At 44.3% G+C, this 25876-nt stretch overlaps 1 protein-coding gene across 2 annotated transcripts; it reads left to right on the top strand.

The window, feature by feature from the left end:
- Positions 1-3070: 3070 nt before the first annotated feature.
- CD200R1 (CD200 receptor 1) lies at positions 3071-25150 on the top strand. Of its 2 annotated transcripts, XM_074973935.1 has the most exons (6): positions 3072-3291; positions 17516-17830; positions 19672-19911; positions 20960-21053; positions 22280-22331; positions 23775-25150. In XM_074973935.1, exons 1-6 carry the CDS (start codon positions 3204-3206, stop codon positions 23901-23903), a joined length of 918 nt encoding a protein of 305 aa, XP_074830036.1. In that variant the 5' UTR covers positions 3072-3203; the 3' UTR covers positions 23904-25150. The 2 variants fall into 2 exon arrangements, with proteins under 2 accessions (XP_074830037.1, XP_074830036.1); XM_074973936.1 differs by lacking the exon at positions 20960-21053 and having other exon boundaries at positions 3071-3291.
- Positions 25151-25876: the final 726 nt, after the last annotated feature.

Below are 25876 nucleotides of genomic sequence, written 5' to 3'. Positions count from 1 at the left end.
TTGATTTTGAAGAATCAACATGGAGTTCAGTGCTATTTGGATGATATTAATTGTGTTTGGAAATACTTCAGAGGAGCATGACAATAATCTGCAGTCTGTACTAAACTGCATCAGCAAAGCAGGCCTCAAGCTCAATAGATCCAAATGCAAATTTAGACAAACTGAACTCTCCTTTCTGGGGCATACAATTTCACAGGCTGGACTAAAACCTGATCCGGTTAATATCCTGGCAATTTCAAATGCTCCTCCTCCAACAGATTTGCAAACCTTACGTTCCTTCTTGAGTCTTACCACCTGGTATGCAAAATTCATTCCCAATTATGCTTCTGTCATTGAATCATTACGAGAATTACTATGGGGAAGTTCAACCTTAGTGTGGACAACGGATGCACAGGCTAGTTTTGAAATGGTGAAAGACTTGATTGTACATAGTCCAGTACTTGCACTATTCAGTCCTGCATTGCCCACAATTGTAACTACTGATGCTTCCAATTATGGACTTGGGGCTGTCCTCACACAACTTCATGAGGACAACACAGAGAGGACTGTTGCATTTGCTTCAAGGACACTAAGTAATGCTGAGAGAAAATATTCTGCAGTTGAAAAAGAAGCACTTGCTTGTGTCTGGGCTACTGAAAAATGGAGAACTTACCTGTGGGGCCGCATGTTCAAGTTGCGCACAGACCACAGCCCTTTGACAACATTGCTCACCACGAAAGGACTGAGAAGAGCAGGATATGGTATTGCTCGATGGTCTGCAAGACTACTCTCTTTTAATTATGAACTGGAATATAAGCCTGGAAACCAAAATGTGGTAGCTGATTGCCTTTCTCGCCTGCCTTTGCCTTCACCAGATGGTCCACCAGAGGATGAGGAGGTAGTGGTTGCGCTTAATACAAGCACTCTTACTGCAGTTACAAGAGAACAATTTTAAGCTGCTTGTTCAGCGTGTCCAGTTCAACAAAAACTACGGGAATTTCTGACAAAGAGATGGCCCAGTAACCCTAAAACCCTTGACCCAGTTTTGCTGCCTTATTTTAGATTTCGGTATGAACTTTCTTTGCTCGATGGCTGTATGCTATGAGGTACGCACCAGCTACTTGTGCCAGAAGAATTACAATCAAAACTCATACACCTGGCACACGATACTCATCAAGGAATTGTCAGAACCAAACAACGACTACGGGATCTGTATTGGTGGCCAGAGTTGGACTCTCAAACTGAAGCACTCATAAAACTGTGTCACTTGCCAAATGCATGATAAGACAGCAGTGACATGTACCCCTCCATTATAGCCTGTTCCTCTTCCTGAATCTGCATGGGAAAAAGTGGCGATTGACATTGTAGGACCCTTTGATATTGCTCCAATTGACTGTCATTATGCCATCACCTTAATAGACTATTTCAGTAAATGGCCTGAGGTAGCATTTACATCGCAAATCTCTTCTGCTAGAGTAATTAAGTTCCTCTCTTCAGTTTTTAGCAGGGAAGGTAACCCCAAAGAACTGGTTTCAGATAATGGTAGTCAATTTACTTCCCTGGAGTTTGAAACTTTTCTAGCAAAGAGGAACATTTTACACAGAAGGTCATCCCTATCCTACCCTCAAGCCAATGGGGAAATCAAACGGTTTAACAGAAGTTTGAAAGAGTCTGCAAATGGCTAAACTGGAAGGGCGATTGTGGATAACCTTCACTACTGATTTCTTGCAAGCATACCGGGCTACACGACATGCCACAAATGCAAAGATCACCCACAGAGTTACTGCATGGGAAACAGATGAATACTAAACTGAACATTGCTGGATTGTTAAAGGCACGACCTGAGGCCCCAACGGAGGATGATGTGAGAAAAACAGTTGAACAGAACCAAGCAAAGTATAAGGCTTTCACAGACAAGCGGCGGGGTGCTAAAGAACGAAAGTTTCAGTGTGGTTCCTTCGTTAGAATATGAAAACCTGGAATTTTACGCAAAGGGGACGATAAATTCACAGCTCCTCTTAAAATCATAGAGAAGAAGGGACCTTACACCTATCGACTTTCTGATGGGCGGGTATGGAATGCTTCTTATCTTGCACCTGCCTATGCACCAAGAGGAGATTATGCCAACACCCAGTCTGCATTGGATGACTTCACCATAGTATCAACACAACAAGACATTGCACTGGAACCAGGGCTTGAGAGACGGCCTGTCAGACCCAGACGACCACCTGTCTGGACTAGAGACTATGTTATGTAGTATCTACAGTGTTTTCAGTGTAATATTTCTGTCAACAGTATAGTGCCTTGTTTCCTATTTGTTCCTGTGGTTAGAACAACAATGTTTATTGTAATTGGGAGAGTTTCTTAAGAGAGGAGGGAGTGTGGTGTTTTGATGTTGCTTGTAATTATTAGAATTGGGAGCACTGGCTGTTGGGAGTCTGAAAGGACAGGAAACAGGGGGGAGTGGGGAGGAGTTGAAGAGGCTGAGGGTGCAGCAGCAGCTTGGAAAAGAGGTTTCCACTTTAAAAAATAAAGTCCTTTTGAAGTTTGTTAGTACCTTGCCTGGCTACTACAACAAAGTCCCCTCCCCCACTCCCCACCCCACCCCACCCACACATTCTCTCCTCTGAGGTCGGAGTGAGCCTCATTGTTTAAGAGCAGGATTAAGGCCCTGATCCCTACAGGGACAGAGCATGTCCTGCGGGGCAATTATTAAAAGAGGTCTTTGTATATAAGGTCTTTTAGAATGGAAGCCCTTCAGGGGTCGAACTTTTCTTGTCTGTGAAGCGCTGAGTGCACTGTTATTACTGGATGCTCCAACTCCCCATGATTAATATTCCCTCTCTGACAGTAAGCCCAGGCTTGAAGAATAAGCTTCATTTTTACTCCATTCTGAGCTCTGCTGTGGAGTTTATCTTCACACATCAGCACTGCAAGGAGAGCCAATGAACGGAAGGCATAGCTGCTAAATCTGTTTCCTCAATGTTTGCCTTGGCTCTCAGCACAGGAAGCCTAGTGTCATGAAAAGGCAGAAGAAGGAGCCTCTCTACCTCCAAGGAGCTAATCAGTCAGGAGCAGGCGGAGTTGGGGTGGAGGAGAGGTGGGGAAGTGGAAGAGGGAACAGAGACACTGGCTGGCAAGGGCACGCTGTCACAGAGGGAAGCTCCCCACGTCTGCAGCTGGTCTGACAACAGGATGGATGGAGTGAGCGAGCTGTGTGAGCGATGAAAGCAAAAGCTGACATGAATTGTGTTGGGAAGACTTTTTGTGCCTTTGTGCTGCTCACCGTCTCTGTGGCCATGGTACAAATAGGTAAGTTAGACTTCTCTTTGGGACCAAGCAGCTGCTATGGATCGAGGCAAGGGGAATGTGCTAGGATGTTTCCTTCACGTAAATGCTGTACTTATCAGTGCTGCTTTCATTAAAGGACAGAGTTGATTATGTATTGTTACTGGCATGTTAGACCTGCTCTTCATCCACTAGATCTGCCTGTGATCACCCCGCCTATTGTCACTAGGCATGTGCCCTGTATCTGGTTTACTTAGCAACTGGGACTGATTCACAGTTAACAACATTATCAGCTGCCAAAAGACTCTTCCCTGTGTCTTTAAATTCCTGTCGTCCAAGAGGCTGATTTATTTAACAGACTGTAGATCACACAGGGAATAGTGTGTGCAGCCCCATCTGTGAACCCAAAGTCTTAGCCGGGATGGGGGTCTCTTCTGGGTTTTGTTAGGAAGGCTGGTCATAGCCTTTGTTAGGGAGGGTGGAGGTCATAAATTTCATTCTGAGCACTGGTGGGAGATCCTATTAGAGAGTGGCAAGCAGCCCTGAGGATCCATTCTGAGAGCTGGTGGGAGTTTTACCATAAGGAACACCTGTCAGTGTTTGATCAAAAACAGCTTCTGTAGTGAAAACAGTATCATCTAAGGCCATGCTTCCTAACCTTTTAGGTCAGCTGTCTCAGTTTTATTAGCCTTTTCGCTGCTCCAGCTACTGTCCACCAGCTCCCATTCACCCGTATTTGTAGAGCTCATGATCTTCCAAGCCCCACTCTCGTGAGTGCAAGGCGCATCCCCTGGGCTCACCACAGAAACTCATCACTAAAGCAGGGAGAGGCAGTCTCATGCACCAGCCACAAAAGCCTGAAGTGTTAATGCTAAGTACACGTACTGGCAATGAGGAATTGGTCTAATGTGCTGAGCTGTTCAAACACAGGCTCCAAAGATGGAAGGCACTAGAGATGTGAAACCTATCAGAGGAGTTCAAAACATTTACAACCATTGTTTAATTCAGCTTCAGCACCCCTGAGAGGTTAGGTTAGTACCTCGTCCACATTTTACAGATGGAAATACTGAGACACAGGAGTGTTAAGCAGCTCGTCCAAGGTATAACAGTGATCTCAGAGTCAGGGGTAAAACCCCAGGGACTTAAATAGCGCTGGTCAGGAAATGAGGATTTTTTTCTAGGAAAATTTTGACATAAATAAAAGAATTCATTTTCATTGAAATTTTCTGAAGATTTCAACTTTCAGTTAAAAACCTGAAAACCTCTCAGCTACAACCCAAACCTTCTCAGTCAGAAGGGTTTTGATTTTTTTTTCTTTTTGACAAAAAGATGACATTTTCCATGGAAGGCAGATAAGTTTGCACAAGAACAATTGTTTAATCAAAAACCCAATTTTCCACAGAAAAACAGGAGACAGAAATTTTCCCACAGGTACTTACCCTTAAGTGCCCTGTCCCAGACCAGGCTGCTTCCCTCTCTGCATAAGGTTGAACGCAGGAGGCTGCCTCAAAGCACGTAGTAAAACTCAGGCAGCTCCTCTGCATTTCCTCCATTCTGGCCTCCGCTCCCTCACAGGCCACAGGCTTAGTGGCGTAGGTGGGACCAGTGCACATACACCCATCATGACACATCTGTCCCCACAGAGTACCAAAATTATTGGGAGCCCAGAGTCCCAGCCAGCTTCTGGGGGCCAGGAGTGGCTGTAAAATGAAACAATGACATTTGAAAAAGGGTGCACTTTACAGGCTCAGCCAGGCCTTAACTACATGAACCTTTTTCTTAAATCTCCTACTTCTGCACTAGTTTTGGTGACAAGGGAAGCACGAGCTTAGGCAAGGCACAGGCGGTTTAACAGCTACAGTGTCTAGTCCTGGTCTGAGCTGTGTTAGATCAGTGGTTTTCAAACTGCGGGTCACGGAATGGAAGGCGGTGGCTCTGGTCAGCACTGCCGACCGGGCCATTAAAAGTCCTGTCGGTGGTGTTGCCCAGCTAAGGCAGGCTAGTTCTGACACTGTGCTGTGCCCCGGAAGCAGCCAGCAGCTGGTCCGGCTCCAAGGCGGGGCGGGGGGCACGGGGCTCTATGTGCTGCCCCCCGCCGCAAGCACTGGCTCTGCATTCACATTGTCTGGGAAGCGGCCAATGGGAGCTGAGTGCAGGCGAGAGCCAGACCTGCTGCTGGCCGCTACCGGGGCACAGCGTGGTCCGCGGTGCCAGGACAGGCAGGAAACCTGCCTTAGCCCCCCCGCTGCACCGCTGACCGGGAGCCACCTGAGGTAAGCCCGCACCCCAACCCTGAGCCCTAATCCCCTGCCCCGAGCCCCTTCCTGCACCCCAAACAACTCATCCCCAGCCCCACCCAAGAGCCTGAACCCTCGGCCCAGAACCCTGACCCCCTCACACACCCCAACCCCCTGCCCCAGCCCAGAGCCCCCTCCCACACCCTGAACCCCTCATTCCTGGCCCCACCCCGTAGCCCTCACCCGCACCACAACCCTCTGCCCCAGCCCTGAGCCCCTCCCACACCCCAAACCCCTCATCCCCAGCTCCGTTGAGTCACGGGCATCAACAATTTTCTTCAACTGGGTCGCCAGAAAAAAAGTTAAAACCAGTGTTAGATGACACATCATTTAAAATGCTGGTGGCCAGGGGAGCTGCAACAAATTTGTATAGTGGGGGTGTTGAGAGCCACTGAAGCATCTTGTGAACCCTGTATATGATGGAAACCACTTCAAGCCACTGGGTGCAGCCACACCTCAGACACCCCTAGTTCCAGCGCCTATGTTGGTGGCTGGTCTATACTAGTGATTTCACCATTGCAGGCACCAGAGCTGCAGTACTGGGAAATTGTAAGGAAAGTGCCAGTGTAGAGACAGCCTCAGTGACTTTCCTTACTGGGTTAAGCAGAGGAACACCCCAAATATCTGGATATGAACGTCAAGGGAAGAGTGAGCAGTGTGGGAGGTGTTCCATGGGGAGTTCTTTTAAGGTTGATGCAGCCCTGCCATCCTCCCAGCCACCTGCTCTCATTCATATTGGAACTCTACTCCTGATTTAAGACTTCATAGGATGTGGAAAATATTTAGATAAACTGCCTCTGTCTTCATCCCACTCTTGCTTTAGTGCCCCCTTTCTTTAGTGCACTGGCACCCTGCTGTTTATTTTAACATTGAAAACGTACACATTAAAGCGGGGGGGGGGGGGGGAACCATTTGATTATTTTTCTTACCCAACCATTTAAATAGTGTTCTGTATTTTTTTTAAATCATCTGAGACTTTTTCAGGTGATTTCCCCCCCTCCACACATACACACACAAATTCTTTAAAGGCAGATCCCGTTTTAGAACTTCAGAGTTGACGTTTACATCGTCCTGACCAAGGACTGTTGTGCTTGCATCAGTCTCATTTGAAAACCCCAGCAGTAAGGAGGTTTGAAAATAGCATCCTGACCACATACAATATTGTATTTTCTTTAACTCTGACATATGAGTGTGGATGTACACACTGTTTGAAAACTCACCGCTCTTATTTTTTGTTTTTGAAGACGTGATCATTCACATGTACAAAAAAGGGCAGGAAAGTCAGAGCCCTTATTATTTTTTCATACGGCAGCTTCATTATTAGAAAAATCCAAAGAAATTATTATGTTAAAAAAACAACTTCAAAACAATTATGAGTGAGATTTTTAACTGCACAAAAGTGAGGGCATTAAGGACAGCACAGTCACCTTAACTCTGCCAGCTTGTACCTATAAATTACAACAGGGTCTTTCTTTAAATGATCACAAAACATACCATAGGTAGTCAGACACACAAAATCCTACATATTTGCATCTATGATTCCAAGAGAAGGTGCAACTTCAACATAAACAAACAGAACAAAATGCATTTTAGTCCTTTCCCTGGAGGAGGAGAATTGAAAGTTAGAGTGAGCCTATGCAGCATCATATAAAATGCTCCATGTTCATTTCTTCAGTGAGAAAAAAAATCAAAGGCCCTTTGTAGCTGTTTGGTAGGCAGTATGTCACATTTAAGCCATGTGAGGATTCCCCTATGCGGGAGAAAATACTCACTTGTCTGCTTCAGTGCCCACTGTACTGCTGGAACAGCACTTAGTGAGGACTGGTGATCTAGCTCCACAATTCTGACTTTCTTGACTTTGTCTGATTAAAATGTCAGCCTCCATGGATTAAAAAAAATATTTTCCTGCAAAGTAAAAAGACAAAAATAATCTGAAGTAAAAAAATAAAATCTATTTCAATAAGTAAGAAAAACACACACACATACACAGCGCTGCTTTTATATGAATCTTTAAATGGAAGGAATAGATTTTTCTTCAAAGGTTGAAAATGGATTTCCTCTCTGGACTGAAAACAACCAGGACACATTTTGGCCTTAAAGGGAACTATTTCTGAACATTATAAGCCAATAAAAATGCCATCTCAATTAGAACAATAATGGGAATGGTGAGGGTGAAATTCATGAGCCAGGCTGGAGTAAAAGCTACAGAGGAGTTTGCACACTAGGGCTGGCTCGGGTCCCCACTCGCATCAGTCCTTGCACACTTCATCTGCACAAAGCCTGATTAGAAGCAGCGTTAGTGTCATAATAAAAGCATAGATTCAAATCGCAAAGCCTGATGTGGGCAGAATACAGGGACGCATCCGCGTGAGTAAACATCAGATTTCTTCTTGTGTTCCATCAGCTTGCTTGGTGATGTACAGAACCTGGAGACGCAGACCTTGCCTTATATAGTTTACAGTTTAGGGGCCAGATCCTCAGCTGGTGTAAACTTTTAACTCCACTGATTTCAATTCAGGTATGATGATTTACATCCATTGAGGACAAGCCCTATGTGTTGTGGAGAAAGAACGATTCCAACCCCATGACACTACGCTGGCTGTCTGGATGACAGACCCATGTTAAAGTGGGGCCGCAATCCTTTTTTCTTTTAGCCTTTGTCTTGATTAAAACATAGTCAACCTTTCCTAGCCTAGACATGGCCTGAGGGTTGAGTTATGTGCTTCTTACATTGCTGAAGTATCACTGGAAGACTCCACCCAATAAGTAGTTTTTCAGGGAGGAGCCGAAGAAGAGGAGGAAGATTCTTTGGTGCCCAAGTAGAAAGAGGGAATTCCAGGCGTTTGGGGCGGCATGGAAGAAGGTGTAAAGACAAGAGAAGCGTTTAGGGGTGAGGCTTGGGCAGGTTAAAGGGAAAGAGAAGGTAACAGGAAGAAATAAGAGCAGAGAGTTGGCAGGTGCAGAGTTGTGTTTAGCCTGGAAGATGAAAACAAGGAGTTTGGATTTACATGTATTATTTAGCGTTCTCCGTGAGCTCAGCCCAGTACAGTACATACAGCTGAAGTCATTCCTTGGCCTGGAGAGTTTACAGTCTAACAATAAACACATCACAGATAGGCCATGACAACAAAACCAGAGATGGGGATGACTTTGTGGGGAATGACTTAGTAATTTATCAGTAATGCCGAGAAGAAGGTGGGGGAGGGATTCACCCAGAGGAGTGACATGGTAACAATGGCAGAAGCGGAAGATGATTGCAAGGGAATGAAAGAAGAAGCTGGGAAATGAGAAAGCAGGAAGTTCATGTAATGGAAGCAAGAGATGTCTAAATAAACTAGGGTTAGCATGATAGAGATGGGGTGAGGACCATGGGTTTAGAGAAATTGTCAGAGAATCAAGAGTCTGGATGTGGGGGTGGGAATGGGGAGCTGAAGGTGACAGCAAGGTATGAGTCCACACTGTCCTTATTTGTGTGTGATTCCCTTCAGCAAGCAACTGAACCCTTACCTCCTATATCTCACAGCTGCAGGGAGATCTATCCAACACACTAACTTGTTATTTCTACTAGTAGTACATACCTATTCTTACAACTGAAAAGAACAGGCTGGTGTTCAGAAGATAAGTGTGTTTCACAAACCCTTTGGGCCATGATCATTCCTGGTGTAACTCCATTCACTGCCATAGAGTTATACCAGGGATCTGTTGTCTGTCTGTTATGTTCTCCCACCCCAGCCTTGCTTAGTGTTACAGATACTCAGTGACAGAGTATAGATACAGAAAAAAGACTATACGTATTCAGCATATTACACCTGGCCTCTTTCAAACTGCAAATATTGCCCCTTGAATTGCATCATAGTGTAACTCATGTAACATTCTTTCCTGGATGCAATCAGTCATCTGCTTGTGGTATATCGATTGTGAGTTGGTTATACCACTAATTTGAATATGTTATAATCTGTTGCGTGTGGGGCCATGCACTGAAAAGTTAAAGAGGGTGTTGCTTCAGGAAATCAATGTACAATAGAACTATCTCTGAGCAAAACTGTCAATCTCTTTAGAGGGCAAAATCTCTTAAAAAGCTTCAGTTTCTTAAAGAGGCTATTAAGGAAATTAAGTAGTCTCAGGGGATGAGATTTCAGTCATGGATATAAAACTGAGTTTCACCAATTTGAAATCTACTCAGTATGAAAAGAGTTAAAAGTCTTTTCACGTTCTACACCAGCCCCCAAGACCCCCTGTGGTTTTACAATCATATTTTCCTATTTTTAAAAGTGTTTCTCTCTCCTTTTGCTGTGTGAAAGATTCAAAGAAACAGGAGAAAATGACTAAGTCACTGATTATAGATGAGAACCAGTGAAACTGACTATAACCAAAGTGCTGTCAAATGCACAATGTACACAAACGAAAAAAAAGGAGAGAAAAATATTTTTCCCCAATTGCTTTCAGTTACCGTAATCTTAGGTTTTGCACGTGGTAGCTGACAAATTTTCAAGACATACATATGACTTCTAAATTGACTGTGTCTCTTTGAAAAAAAACCCCAAAAGGAGGGGAAATGGCCCATCTTAAACAAGAAAAGGTGTAAATAGTGGGGTGCCCTAAAAACCTACACTAGGATCACTGCTATGGAACCTTGTTTAACATTTAATGACATTGTTTGTTAGATTAATGACTGGCTTATTGTTGAACAGGGAAGTGGCAACATTTAGAGATGGTACAGAAATATTCAGGTGAGTCAAAGTTAGAGAATATTGAGGGACTTGAGAGGTTTGGAGATCAGGGCTCAGATTGGGGGAGAGGGGAGTGGCAGTATTCTTCCAAGCTCCATCATAACATAAGCTCCACCCACATGAGTCTCCATAATGAAACACTGCTCACACTAGATTTTGTGCACAAAATAGGATAGTGCAGCTCTCTGAGCTGCACTAGATTGGGCTCCTTGAGCTTGACTTCCCCTCAGTGGGGCCCATAGGCTCAGCTAAGCTCCTGGGGCTGAGCAAAAAAAAAAGTGGTGATATCTCCCAAATGTCATGGACATGTGGCACAAAAATGAGAAATCACTCACAGTAAGTTATGACCCAGTCTCCTTTCTTACTCAGGGAATGAAATAGTTGACATTTAAATTATCATCCCTGAGTGAATGCCTCAGTGAGATGAACAGGACACTTCACACCTGTCAGACCCATTGTACAAGGCTCTCTGCAGACATCTTTGTATTGATTATACACAGGAAGTTAAACCAGTATGAGGTAAAGTGTGAATTTACACCACAATAGTTGTACAGGTATGGCTCCCCATTTGGACACTCGTATTCTGGAATAAGAGCGTGTTTTTCTGGTATAACTTAAACCACTTCCAAAATGACAGAAGGTAAACTGGGAAAAGTCACTTTTATTCTGTAATAAAAGTGTCTATACAGGGAGTAATACCAGTATACATATACCAGTATAGTTTTGCCACTCAATTTCCCTGTGTAGACAAGCCCTAAATTCACATTTTTTAAGGTTTTCTTTGCAAGCATATCAGCTATAGACTTACTCTTTTTTTCAAATGAAAGCTGAGATTCTGGAAGACAAGATACTAGCTTCTGAGAGGTGACAGTATGGCAAAGGCCTATGGTATGCACTGGCTGTTTCTAAGCTTTTATCTAAGGATAAAAATGTTTACGGAATATAAACCCTCATGCTTCAGGACATAAATTAATCAATAATTGCCTGGAGGAATCCTTAGCAGCCCCTTTAGAGCTGCTTTAAGGTCCTGGCAGCACAAAGGGACCTTAGTATATCTGCCCCAGCGACAGGTCTGAACCAAAACCACTTCAAATCTGAACATCCCCAAATATGGGGAAAGTTCATGGCTGCCAGAGGAGAGGTGAAGGCGGCTGAGAACAATTTCCATTTAGAGACAACCATTTATGCTAAAGGATCTCAAAGCATTTTATAAACTATACACACACAGGAATCACTTCACGCAACACTGAAGTATAGCCACCTCTGGGGCAAAAACAGCAAATGGTTAGCAGTACCAAATACCACTTCATTACAGTTTGGGACAGAAAGTGAAGAAGAATCCCATATACAACTGAAACTCTGGGCAGAATTTAGGGATGCAGAACTGGAATCTGGCCAACATCACTCCCTGATAGGCTATAGCACATTGGGTCTTTTTTGTAGGCCTCTCATCTAAATGTTGACCAGGCCCAATCCTACTTAGCTTGTGAGATATAAGAGTTAGTCCTTCCCATTTGAAACTAGCAGAATTTACATCCTTTGGACTCAGCGTTATGCAACGTTTCGCTCCATTCTGTGATAAGGGGGAGAAGAAATCACCCTTGAGCATGTCTTCCTGGTGTTGGATACACACCATTTTCATACTGTGATGATCTGGAGGAGAATTAAGATGGCTGCAGGCTGGACAAAGGTATCCAAATCCTTTATCAAACCCCACCTTCTCCCTCAGGGTATGTCTACATTTAAAACTCTACAGCAGCGCCGCTGAATCGCTTCAGGAGTTCTCTTGTAACTGTAGTTAACGTACCTCACCAAGATGCGGTAGCTAGGTTGATCTAATTCTCTCAACACCGGGGGTTAGGTCGGCATAGCTATGTCTCTCAGGGGTGTGGATTTTTCACACCCCGAGACATAACTATGCTGATGTAAGTTCCCTGTGTACACCAATCCTCAGGATCTCTCCAGCTCAGAGATCGAACACAACCATCATGGGGAAAAGAAGTCACATGTTAGCTGTTTCCTGGGAAATGGTTAATGGGGCTTTGACATTAGATAATGGCCTGTGCTAATAAGAATACTTTGCCCTTCTACAGCAACTTCAATCAGAGGCCTTCAAACCACATTAACATGAATTAATTAAACTTCACAATATGCCTCTGAGGTAGGCATTACCTCCATTTTATGGATGGGGAAACACAGGCACAAAGCTCATGCTTCTAGCATCATACATTATATCAGTGGCAGAACTAGGAATAAAGACCCTGATTCATATTTCCCCTAACGCCTCTTTACCCCACTCTGGCAGTTACAGAGAAAGCACATTATTATATTTACACCCAATTTAAGGTCCCCACTAGAGTGGTGGAAACTGGTCTAATGGACATGAGGCTCAGGTCCAGAATGTTTTAGACTCCTGCTTAAACTATCCTGCTCAGCTAAAAGCCTTCTCATTAAAACAGGATAAAGGGCAATTCAAAGCCATTGTACAACTTTACTGTAAACCTAAAAAAGAAGATTTTACACAAACACAATTCAGCAGCTTTCAAGCTGTCTGATGTGGCTTGTGGACTGTGAGTGACTTGTACCTGACTCATTCCTGGCCATTTGTGATAGAGGCTGATGGAAAGGTGTAGCAAAAAGCAGCACCTCTTTCACTTCTTCTTCCTTTCTTGCCGCTGGCGATGGACAGCCATTATGTTGGGGAAACTGTACCATATCCCGGGAGGGTTACTTAAGAGAGGATGGTCCAGTAGGCCAGTAAACTGGTGTCACATTTATTTGTCAAGAAGGGTGCACAAGAGTGTTACTGTCATGCAGTAAAAACAGCCCAGCTATAGCAGTCCACTTGCACTCTTAGATTTGCTTAGTCACGTTTAGATGAGGTGAGTGGAATTGATGATGTGGCCTGACGTGCTGATGCGCCTGACAAAGATAAGTCAGGCAAGGAAGCTCTTTGTTCTCCATTTCATTTTAAGAGACTTTCACAGAACTAAAATCAAGAACCCATCATGAGACATTCAGCCTCTCTCATTTCCTCTTCTGATGACTTTGTCTGAATTAGAAACAACCACTCCAGAAGAGTCTTTTCCTGAAATTCACTTACTGAGAACAATTTGCATATATTTACAAATAAAATAAAACAAAACAAAACCCCCATCTTACTCCTAGTGCAGTGTTAGTGTAGTGAGAATGCTGTAGTCAATTTAATCAAATGGGCAAAGATTTGTACGAGTGATTTATTTTGTGTATACATTTAAAAAATCAATACAGAACAGGCACCAGAAAATTGTCATACTTAGGATTTTAATCTTCAAAATACTTTTAAACATGAACAATTAATCCTAACAGCTCACCTTAGAGGGGAGGTAAGTATTATCCCCTTTTGTCAGTAAAGGCGGGACGTAGGAAGCCCCAAAGAAATACTTCACCCGCTATATCCTCCACTGTCACCAATAAAACCCATGAGAGTTACCGATTTGTTTTTTTACTGTCTGAGCTGAAGTAACAAGGATATGTTGTAAGCAGGGCGCAGTTGCAGCTGCATCTGTCCCCAGGACCGGCAGGATGTGGTTTTCTCTTGGGAATTTTCTGTTCTGCACCTGCAGGTTATATATTTTGACTCTTCTCCAAACACTGAGAAAAGGCATAAGAGGATTCAGCCCCAAGTATGGGGTTAACTTCTCCTTCCCAATCCCTCACAGGGTGATGGATGTCTCAGTGCTCTGAGTTATACCAGTACTGTGCGGCACCAGGCCACCCTCTCTTTCACTAACTCACACCTAAAGCCCCCAGCCCAGGGGTTAGTGATGCTGCCAATACCCTCCCAATGCAGGCTTTCCGTGGCACAGTAGAACCACACAAGTTCCTCTGCCTCTCAGGGGTATGCCTCCATCAATGGAAAAATTTATCCCCGGCTGCTATATGGAAACCAAAAGCATTGCGGGGGCGGCGAGACATGCCACAGTCCACCGGGGGTTACACTGCATCACCTGGTGCTATAGAGGTTGGGAGTAACCCAAAATGATGGTGATTATCAGGCCCCTGGAGGATAAACAGGAGCGACCAGGGTTTAACCCTGGGGATTAGAGCCACTTTGTTACAAGTTCAGGCTGAAGGGATTTCCCTCTTTCATGTAGGTGGGGTAGGTCATCAACTCAGTGTCCTCAAATGAGCCCCCTGCCAGCAAAGAATCATAGACCCATAGGGTTAGAAGGAACGTCAAGGGTCATCTAGTCCAGGGATGGCCCACCTGAGCGTGAGAAGGAGCCAGAATTTACCAGTGTGCATTGCCAAAGAGCCACAGTAACACGTCAGCAGCCCTGCATCAGCACACCCATGCCCTCCCGCTCCCAGCGCCTCCCGCCCACCGGCAGCCCCGCCGATCAGTGCCTCCACCTCCCTCCCTGCATCAGCTGTGGCATGCAGGAGGCTCTTGGAGGGGAGGATTGAGGGCATGGCAGGCTCAGAGGAGGGAACAGGAAAGGATGGAGTGGGGGCAGGACCTCTAGCAGACCCAGGAGTTGAGCAGTGAGCACCTCCCGGCACATTGGAAAGTTGGCACCTGTAGCTCCAGCCCCGGAGTCGGTGCCTAGACAAGGAGCCGCATATTAACTTCTGAAGAGCCACGTGTAGCTCCGGAGCCACAGGTTGGCCACCCCAGACCTAGTCTAACCCCCTGCCAAGATGCAGCATTTGTTGTATCTAAACCATTCAAGACAGCTGGCCATCCAGCCTCCTTTGGAAAACCTCCACTGAAGGAGTTTCCACGACCTCCTTAGGTCTTGTGAATAGTTCCACTGAAGGCCAATGGAACCACTCCAGCTTAAAGCTAAGTATGGGCTTAAAGGCTTAGCTGAATCGGGGCCCTTGTGAAAGGACATTGTGAACCCCCACATTTATACGTCACTGTGTCACATTTGGTAGGAGCAAGGAGTGCAGTGCCAAACAGCAAGTGCAATTCAGCATTCCCAGGTGACCTCAAGCAAGCAATTATGCCTCACTGCAGGCATACACCGCGTCCCCTTGGTCTCTGTGGAGGAGCTTGCCAATCAGAGGCTCTCCCCACCCCCACCCCCCCAAAGTAGAAGAGACCATGTGGTTATGAGCCTGATCACAGAAGCACATGAGATGGTCACCAAGGCAGACAGGAAAGTGGAGCTCATTCCCCTACACCGTCTCTAAGGTCTTACCTAAACTGGCATTTTCCAGGAAATCTCCTCATGCTGCATTGCCACCACTGCAGTGCTATCAGTGGTAGCAACAGCAAGAGTATTAGTGTAGACTAGCCACCAGTGCTTGGACTTCCAGAGAGTCTCGACTTGAGCTGAGTGACTAAATGGGTTTTTCAGTTCAGTGAACTGAAAAATGAGAAGTAAAATTCTGTTTGTTTCAAACCCCAACTGATTTTTTTCCTCATCAAAATTAAAAAAGTGAGGGGAAAATGGTCTGGGTTGAATGAAAAATAAAACAATTTATTTCTAAATGAAATATCAAAACAAAACATTTAGACTTTTTTGGAAAAAAAATATCATTTTTTATTTGGCCAAAACTATTTGACCCGAATTCACAAATAATGTTGGTTACTTGGCAACCACATTTTTCAGTTAATGTAGTGTTTACCAAACAAAGTTTGCCCAGCTCTCGTCTGTTCCTGTTCTGACCAGAGTTAAATGACATGGTGGTAAAAATATGCCGATGGCCTATCTGTACTAGTGCTCACACCATGTTACTCCTGGCAGTAGAGCAACAGAAAGAAATTTTCTAAGAAAAAATGTAGATTAGATAAGACCTAAACATTGTGTAGCTCACTGAGGACCCAGAATAAAAGTTTCATCTTCTGTAATGCAATAAACACACCCAGAAAAGTAACTTAGGGACCTAAACAGGTTGAAATTGTCCTTTTAATCAGTGTTGAAGTTTTTGTGATAGACTTATGTGGACATAATATTTATAGTCTAATACATTTGATGTTACTTGGTGATGCTGATGATTCAGCCATGAAAATGAGTTGTACTGGACTTTATCTGGATTTTATATCCAGAATAGTAACTCTAAAAGCAGATGAGGATAAGGGAAATTCCCTATTTGTTCTCAGCAAGGATTTTTCTAACTGCCGGCTCCACAGATTTCACTTGGGATCTGAAAATGCAGCTGGGTTCTTTGTTCCTCTTCCTCCACCACTGATGGTAAAGACTATTTCACTGGAACTTAACTGAGAGTTTTGTCAATGCTCAGTGAGGGAGAATAGACTCCAGCTCGCTCTCCTGTGTCTGTAGGGGCTTTGCAGGCCTAACAGGAGTAGAAACTCATTCTTGTCAGAGAAGTGACTAGATAACTATCAAATACAAACATTCAAATTTGGTTCTCAATAACATCAGTGTAAATCTGGCATAACACCACTAAAATCAAAGGACCTAATTCAGATTTACTCCAGTGTAGCTGGGCAGAATTTGGCCTCGGGAGGGTAGAGGAAGAAAGATATGTTGAATAGAAACTATTTTCAAAGTTGGACTGCTTTTCCAGGATAATTGCATCTACACTAGGGCTTACATTGGCATAGCTATATTGGTAAAAAATAATCACACCCCTATCTGACATAGCTACCCCAGTATAAGTTTTACGTGTAGACCAATCCTTAGCATACAGCTCCGGCAAAGATTTTCTGATTCTGCTGAGTTCCAGCTATTCCAAGATGGTAGCTTAACTCCCATTGTGGATGGAGCAGCAGGAAGTGGCTCAGAAATGTCTAACTTTTCCTGATTTGTGCTTACGTCAAGGGCAGTACAGAACAGGCACACTACTAATGTTACTCCCTCCCCACCATTCATTTGCCTCACAATTGCTGCCAAAGCAAGGGGGGAAAAAAAGAAAGTTAGCCCAGGAGCTCCTCCAATATAGCTGTGCGCCTTGCATCTCAGTCAGGCTCCACTCCGCAATAATGTCTTTATACTGAAACTTGGCAGCGATTGCAGTAGGGAAGAGGTTCTACGGAGTATGAGAGCAGAGAGGTTAATCTTATGGACTGGTGGCAAAACCAAACATCAGGTTATCAGTCACTGTTTAAAGCTATGGACACAAGGAGATGAGTCTAGTATCTGCAGAGGTGGGATCTTACTATGGAATATTCTATAATACTAGAGATGTTATAACCTTGGAGCTCTGGGGGTAATGACACTCTGGGTGACCTTTTCAAGTGTCCTTCTCTTCCTACATCTTGTCTAGATAACATCGGAGTGTCTAAGATAGCTGGTTCCAGCATTAATCTGACCTGTGGTGACATTTCAAGGCGGAATCTGGTATCAGTAATATGGAAGATAAGACCAAGGAATGGAAATCACTGCACACTGGCATACAGAACTGATCAGAACAAGACAGACAGAACAAACTGCAATGAGAGAATGGATTGGAAATCTAGCCCTGAAACTGATAGTGCCCTTCAGATACGGCAAGTGACACTCACAGATGAGGGATGTTATAGCTGTGAAACTGTAAACAGCGATGGAACTTTCAATCAAACCTACACTCTGACTGTATTAGGTAAGTAACAGGCTGTGACATTCTTAATTGTCTACACAATCAGATTCATGCCTGACACATAAACCTCCCCTCCTCTTAGAATGTTGAGAATATAGGCTCAGAGAACTCCAAAAACTAAGGAGTTTAGGACGTCTGCTGGGTTAATCCCCTTATGTGAATTCATTGTGGTCTCTCCTCACATCCAGCTTCTTTACATTCTGGTCCTCCTTTCCCTCCTCAAACCTTTCTCCTTGTTTTTATGGCGGGAAAGGTTGGCATGAGCTATTTTTCTACCCGATGTTAACTGGGTAGATGGGGCTTCTGTACAAACACTCCCAGCCTAAGCCATCCCCCCATGAAACTGCTTTTAAAAAGTTAATTTAGGCCCAGATCCTGAAAAGTATGTAGACTCCCAACTTCCACTAATTTCAATGGATGTTAAGAGCCTAAATGCCTTTGAGGATCTGACCCTTTTAGTGCTTGTGAGAAATTCCAGAATGACAGTTCTGGAGACTGAAATCCTCTCTCCACAGAACATGTATAGCAAACAAGTCAACGTACCTTAAACCCTACTTAGTGAGGCCACTTTTGGGAATAACGATAGTTCAGTCCCCCCATGTTCAATTGTTCTTTGGTTTCTCCTCTGAGACTGGATGCCCATTGGCAAGTGTAAACCAAGTCTGTTAGCACCAGGACTGAGGTCAGCTCAGTTCACCTGCAGCAGATAGTAATGACTTTCAATTACTGCAAACCTGATCTGGTTTAGAACTGATGAGCTACAAGTAAAAGGCTAATAGAGCCTATTACCAACCCCCTGGGACATCCAGGTCTTCCTATGCTACCCCTCAAACATAAAGAGGCTATTTGCTAGGAACATCATTAGTGCATTATCTTGTGCACAACAAAGAAGGATTACTGTGGTGACCCACCTGACATGAGGGCAGTAACTGGATCAGAATACTGAAAGTTGCCCAGGTAATTTTGGAAAGACTATATTAAATGATATAACCATAAGAATTTACTACTGCAAAATTGACTAAAACAGAGGGGAAGAGAGAGACAAAGACACACCAAGGATAAGAAATATACGCACACCCCTGTGTTAACTACTACCGGAGATCAGCAGCAGATGACACAAAATGTAGATCAGGATCCAGGAACTTTTTGGATATGGGGTTTTGGATTCAGGCCCATTTCTACACACCATCCCTGAGAAAACTGACATGAGTGGGTGAGATTGTTAGGAGTCATGACAACGAGACAATGCAGTGGAACCTGGGTGACAGATGAGCTCCTGGTCCCGGCCATTCACTTTGTGGGGTGGAGCTGGGAACCTTGGTCAGTCAAAACAGTTTAAGGAATGGGCTTACAGGCATGCACCTTTGCTTACTGTGGTTCCCAGCCTTCCTCCTTTTTGCTGTTCTTCCTAGTTCCCACTTTAGCCCTCAACATTCTCTAGTTCTGAAGTGAATACAGGTTCTGTTCTTTTGTTTATGTTCCATCTTGACAGCAGAGGGTGTATGAGAGCTTATATGTCTCAAACTGAACCAGGATAAATTGCTGTGTGAGGAGAGGGTACTTCATTTCCCTAAAGCCGTGTCTCGGGATATTATCTATGGTAGTCCACATGGTACACCTAAGGTACACTCACCCTCTCATCCAAGGGATACCCCCATTTCAAGAGCTGTAAGGACTCCGCGTTATCTATTCTGCTGTTGCAGGTGTTTGCTATTTATTGCAATACTGTCTTCACTCCCATTCTCCTCTTTCTGCTATGTTCTTCTTGTATAGGAATGAGGAAAGTTGCCATAGCATGCGCAGCAAACTAACTTCAACCCTTTCCCCTTTCTCCTGTCCTGCAGTCCCTCCTGAAGTGACCTTGACCTGTGATAGTAACGGGGCCGCTGTGTGCAAGGCAGCTGCAGGGAAACCAGCTGCACAGGTATCTTGGGACCCAAACAGAGATCCCAAGACTGAGCTTGAATATCACCCAGATGGGACAGTGACTGTGCTCAGTATATACAGCCCCGAAGAGACTAATATAACCTGCTTTGTCTCTCATCTGGCTTGGAACACAAGCCAATCCAAGGAATGCCAATCAGGTAACAGGACACATCTCTTTTCTCTATTTAGTCTTCATTCATAACTGATAAGCTATGTGCTCCTCTGTTCACCAGCTCCAAAAATATCAGTGAGACTGGTGAGAGTGTGGCAGGGACCTTGCAAATTCAACTGACCATTCCAGTTTGCTTCTAGAGAGGGAAATCTATAAAGGCTGCAGAAATACTCCCCAAAATTTAAGACTGAAGTGGGACCTTTTTCTTATCTCCTTTCCATACAAATGTCTAACCTGGGGGGCTGGGTCAGTTAGGGGACTGTACAATGGCTATGGAGCCTTGCACGGTGATGTCACCAGGTCACATCTGGCCCAGCTTGGTAGTGACCAAGTGTCAGTGACTTATGGGATATCATGACTTGGGCCATGAAGACTCAACTATCCTACTCCCTCCCTGGAGGTGCTCCCTCTAGGTCAGGGTTGTGGTACTTTATTGGCAGTGGGAAGGCATTGATGGGACCTAAGTCACAATTGTCACTTGCTTGTATGGACAAGACGTTCAACTGAAAGAGAAGCATAAATAAAATTTGTTGGGATGCAAGTACAAATCCTGCCACCGGGGCTGTGAAAGGAGGAGGGGAGGAGAGCACATTCTAGTGTCTGGCCACCTGAAAACGGGGAACAGTCTCATAATCTGAATGGTAAATGGCTGTTATCTGGACTGTTTTATTTATTTTCCTTGCTCTTTTGCTTTGAAGTCATATAAGAGATAGCTTGAATGGTGAGATATGCAGAGTCTACAGAGCAACATGATCTAGTAGTATAGTGCATGATTGGCCATTGGGAGATATGGGTTCTGCTTCCAGACTGAAATCTCCAGGCATGACCTTGGACAAGCTATTTAACTTTTTTGCCTCAGTTTCCCCTTCTCTCAAGTGGAGATACTATTTATTTTACAGGCAGGCTGTGAGATTTAATTAATGTTTAAAGCACCTTGTGATCCTCAGGTGGACACAATAAAGGAGTTGATCAGTGAGGAAATAACTGAAATGGTGATTCTCCCTATTTAGAAAATCATGATTCTCTCTTATTAGACATGTTTCTTCAGTATTTCGCCATCTCTGCTGGTCTCCTGGGCATCCTCTTCATTTTGGCTTTAATTTTCCTCTGTAAGCTCCACCGTGGCAGGTATGTATGACATGGCACTAAGGAATCAGTTTGTCTAGAGCTGAGAGGAAACTTAAGGTGTTATTTGATATCAGATCAGATGACATCCAAGCATCTCTGATTCTGTCACATTCACACAGGATGTGGCATGATGAGGCACAGTGTATCTAGGTGAATGATACACTGGTGGAGGGGGTGGGCATGGGACACAAGATGCCACCTCCTGACTCCAGGGAAACTTCCTGTCAGTATGGAGAGTTGGCAAAGTAAAAGTTGTTCTCTAGGTACTACAGAATATCTCAATCTGCTTCTTCAAGCCAGCAGTTTGGGGGATCAGTTTCCCCCAGCTCTGGAGGACGGAGCAGGACTGTCCTGTCAGAAGGTTAATAAAGCTGAATCAAGCAGCAGAATCTTTATTCCTTTGTTGCGTGCTGCACTTCAGTTCCATCAGACCTTGCTTAAATGAGTCAGAGGGATGCAGTTCCAGGGTAAAAGAGCAGGGAGCATTGTACTTAAATATAGACAATTTGTAACTGGGATGTTCTTTTCCTGGTGTAGGTGGTATTCCAGGAGAACCCCTCACTCAGCTCCTCTCCCCCGTAGTCCAAAGTCCAATTGCTTAGCCTCATGTCCTCCTCCCTCAGAAGGGGATTAGTTCATGTAGAGTAAAGCTTATTCAGGGCAAAGGTCTTATCCATCCAGAGGACCTTGTCTCCACTATTCTGCTCTCCCAATGGGCTCAGGGCTCCCACAGGCCGGAGTAGGGACTTCACAAATGTAGAGTCAGGAGATCAAAACATAAGAGTCAAGTGCAGTGGTTCTGAAACTTTTGTACTGGTGACCCTTTTCACACAGCAAGCCTCTGAGTGTGCCCCCTTTATAAATTAAAAACACATTTTAAATATTTAACTCTATTATAAATGCTGGAGGTGAAGCGGGGTTTGGGGGTGGAGGCTGACAGCTCGCAACCCGCCATGTAATAACTTTGCAACCCCAAGGGGTCCCAACCCCCAGTTTGAGAACCCCTGGTCAAGAGCCATCCAGTGAAGGATCTGAGAGATGACATTTAGCCCCCTTCTTGATGACTTGAGGAAGAAGGGGTTCATTAGTTGTGGATTACAGACTCTCTCAAAAGCAGGGCCCTCCTGCTCCAAGATGTGTGGTCTCAGTGGCCCAACCTAACACTGAAGGTAGAATTTGTTATACTTTTTTTTTCCTGTCTTTTTTCCCTCTTTTCCCTTCCACAGAATTTGTTATAAGTCCAAAATCCCTGAGACTGCTCCCACACACAACCTGCAGGTAAGGAAGAGGATGTAAGCCAAGATGTCACTAAATCTGAGATGTGCTCCCAAAGTAACTCAGAAAAGTTTTATATATTAAGGGAAGCTGTCAGATTTTGGCTCTCCCTACTTTCTGCAGGTGCAATTGTGTTCTGCAAACTGTCACTTGACACAAAGCAGGACAGAGTCCATCTGCACTCCAGATATCAAGATTTGGACTTGTAATATGTGCCTGTAGAGCACTGCCACAGTCAAGACTCAAACTAGCATTCTTGTGATTCAAAAAGCAGCAGCTCTGACAGTTCTCCCTGATCATGCCAGGAAGAGCTGTGCTGAGTATAGCTGTGATACACCTCGTGGTTTTACAGCAAAGTGGCTGGGGGAGGGGGTTGTTTTGAAAGTTTTTCTTATTGATCTAAATGAGAAGCAACCTTTTTTTTTTAAATTTACAAAAGGAAAGATGTCATGTAACAAAATGGACTGTGAATCTCAAAAAGTCACTAAGTTCTGAATGGCCAGATCTGTAATTTACATACCCTTTAAGGCTCCTTTATGGCCAGAGCAGTGTAAAGAGTCCTTAGCGAAAAAGAGAGTCAGACCCACAATTTAACAATAGTTAACTCTGATGTGATCAAATCATGTTACAATACAGGCGAGCTGACTAATAAGGACAGGAGAGGGAAGACGGGTCAATGGTTAGAGTGCTAGCCGTGGGCTCTAGTGAGCTAAGGTCAATTCCTTTGTCTACCACAGACTTCCTGTGGTGACTTTGAGCAAGTCACTTAGGCCCAGATTTTTAAAGGTATTTAGGCATTTCTGCCCTCAGCATTGCAACATCTAACTGATTGAGGCACCTAAGTCTCATTTTCAAAAGGCATTTGGGCATTTAGGAGCCTAAATAGGATTGATTGTTTTTGCTGCCACATTAGCATAGATTGGAACTTAACGTTATTTTGTAGTTTTAGCCCAGTTTATTATTATTTATTACTGGTTTACAAGAGAACCTCTAGGCACCAACTGAGATCAGGGCCTCATTTTGTTCAATATTGTACAAAGACATAGTGAGAGGCAGTCCCCAAAGATCTTATAGTCCAAATAGGTAAGAGAGACAGAGCACTGATGAGAAAACAGAGGTGAAGTAAACATCTCCAGCTCACTCAGCAGGTCAGTGACAGAACCAGGCATGATCCCAGTTTTGAGCCCCACTCCATTGTGCTAGGCACTAGACCATGCTGCTTCTTGATGGCTCTATCTGTAAGGCAGATATGCCATCAACTGTTTCCATAGTATCAGCCTGTGATCATTCATATATCCGTGGAGCCCTGCTCCCTGTGTTTCTTACATTTAGGGGAGGGGAGACATGTTGTTGCTCAGTTCACACCTTTTTAAGATTCCAGAAAGAACTTTTATTTCCAAACAAATCCAGTCCTGGTGCTCATGGTTATTGCCTTTGATTTACTAGGATAGTAATGAGCAGCAGGAGTTGGAGCCCTACGCCAGCTATGTGCAGAAGGAAAACACAATCTACAACACAGTGTATGAAGTAACAGTGAGTGAAGACCTCCCACCAGGGCTCCAGTCAGAAACGTGAGAATCCAGCTGGGCCCGACTCACCACCTGTGTGAAGAAGGGGAACAGGTTGCAGGGAAGATTAATGATACTGGATTCCTTCCAGAAGAAGATCTCCATCACCAAACATTTTCTTCACGGGATTCTGAGAGCCAAGGATCTGCATAACCACTGGGTGCCTCCAAACATATCTGCTTGCTGATCAATTCCTCTTGTTTCCTCTTCCCTTTTTGTCGCCCTCTGTCCCCATCCTGGGAATTAGCACTGTGAAGGATGGAGTGACTTGCTGCCATTGGTTTCACCATGGACAGCTCTTGTGCTCACAGGTCCCCACTGGCTGCCCTGACTGCAGCAATCCAAACATTGGACATTCGCTTTTAGGCATTAGTTCTGTGTCACTTTGGGAGTGGGAGGAGGAGTGAAACACCCACTGACCAAGTCTACTGTAATAGTAAGGGCACTGGTCATTAGATGATAGATCAGCTGGGATGGGAGATCAACTGAGTATCTCAGTATCCTCCCAATCCTGAGAAGAAGCACTATCTATTGAGGAGGTCCATTGGGTAGGAGGATGGTTCACAGACATGCTGAATAACTTGTCAGGTCTCCCATTGAACACAAAATGTTGTCTATAGTCTGTACTAAGTTACAAGTCATTCTCAGGAGTCTTCCCGTGGTGGAATCTCCTCCTTCAGGGAGCACAGACATTAACATACTGCAATAGCATAATAGTCCTGCCACTCCATTAGTCTGTTTCTAACAGTGGCCAAGGCAAAATGTTTCAGGAAAAGAAGCAAAACACCAATAATGCATCTACTGGGATTGTGCAATAATGGACCAAGCCAGGGTAATTTCTTCCTGCCCTCAGCTGGTACTCAGTTTGTCTTGAAGCATAAGGCTTGCTGGCCCGTGTAATATTTATTTTAGCTAATGTTAATTGCAGAGGGTGGTTTCAATTATGTGCTGAAACCTTTCCTTGAATCTCATTAAGCTATTTTGTCTAAGTATAATTGCAGCACAAGGTTAATTTACTTCATATAAAAATGAGTTTATCCATTTCAAACATGTTATCTTTTAATTTCATCAAAGTGCCTCTTGTCCATGTGTTATGGACAGAGGTAAATAGGACAAGGCAGTTGTCCTCTCTACCAGTGTTTTTCAACCTTATTGGTTGGGTGAGCCCTTATTTGAAGTCAAAACATTTCATGACCTTCTTACTTTACTATAACAGTAAGAGTAAAAAAAGTATTAATGCTAAGCCTGTATGATCTGTTTGTATGTACTTATTGAGAGGTTGACAGAGGCCACCTGACCTTGAAGGGTAAGGCTGTGTGGGCAGGAGGAGGAGGCGGGGGGGAAAGAGAGAAGATTTTCTTTGCTTTTGACTGTAATACAATTTTCAACATCTTGTGATCCCCGATAGCCTTTTGTGACCCTCCTGGTTGAAAGAAACACGTCTCTCTATTGGTCTCCTTTCCAAGCTTCTGTAAATAGCCTCAAACCTTTCCTCCTCGGGGAGAGCTACCCCACTCCACAGTCTTCTAAACACACCTGTTGCCCTTCTCCATTTCTGATGTGTCCTTTTTGCGTGGAGGTGGCCAGAGCTGGACACTGAATTCAAGGTGAGGAAGTACCTTGGCTTGGAATTTCCCAGGAACCTAAAGGAGTTTAGCACCCAACTCCCAATGGATTGCAATGGGACATGGCCACCAAACTCCCTTGGGCTTCTTTGAAAGTCCCAGTCATCTTAGAAGTGACGTTGCCATAATGATCTGTTGCTGTCTTAATATAGCCAGAGATTCATTCCCTTTTTGCCTGCCACTGGGTGTTGAGCAATCACACTCACTGCATTGTCAACAAGACCGATTTTTTCCCCTTGAGACTACAGCTGTTGTAGGTCAGAGCCCAGCAGTGTATAGAAGATTGCCTCTTTCAATGTACACTACCTTCCATGTGTCTATATTGGATTCCACCTGCCAGCCTGTTTCCCAGTTA

The sequence above is a fragment of the Natator depressus genome, chromosome 1 (assembly GCF_965152275.1).
Source record: "Natator depressus isolate rNatDep1 chromosome 1, rNatDep2.hap1, whole genome shotgun sequence".
NCBI classification, from domain to species: domain Eukaryota; kingdom Metazoa; phylum Chordata; order Testudines; family Cheloniidae; genus Natator; species Natator depressus.
The sequence above is the reverse complement of the archived record's forward strand: the minus strand, read 5'-3'. Positions and strand labels throughout refer to the sequence as shown.

Excerpts from the sequence above, each read along its gene's own strand:
- CD200R1 (XM_074973935.1), top strand. The coding sequence starts at position 3,204 with ATGAAAGCAAAAGCTGACATGAATTGTGTTGGGAAGACTTTTTGTGCC. Across the intron at positions 19,912-20,959 it reads ATCCAAGGAATGCCAATCAG|ACATGTTTCTTCAGTATTTC; the intron begins GTAACAGGACAC and ends CTCTCTTATTAG. Across the intron at positions 21,054-22,279 it reads TGTAAGCTCCACCGTGGCAG|AATTTGTTATAAGTCCAAAA; the intron begins GTATGTATGACA and ends TCCCTTCCACAG.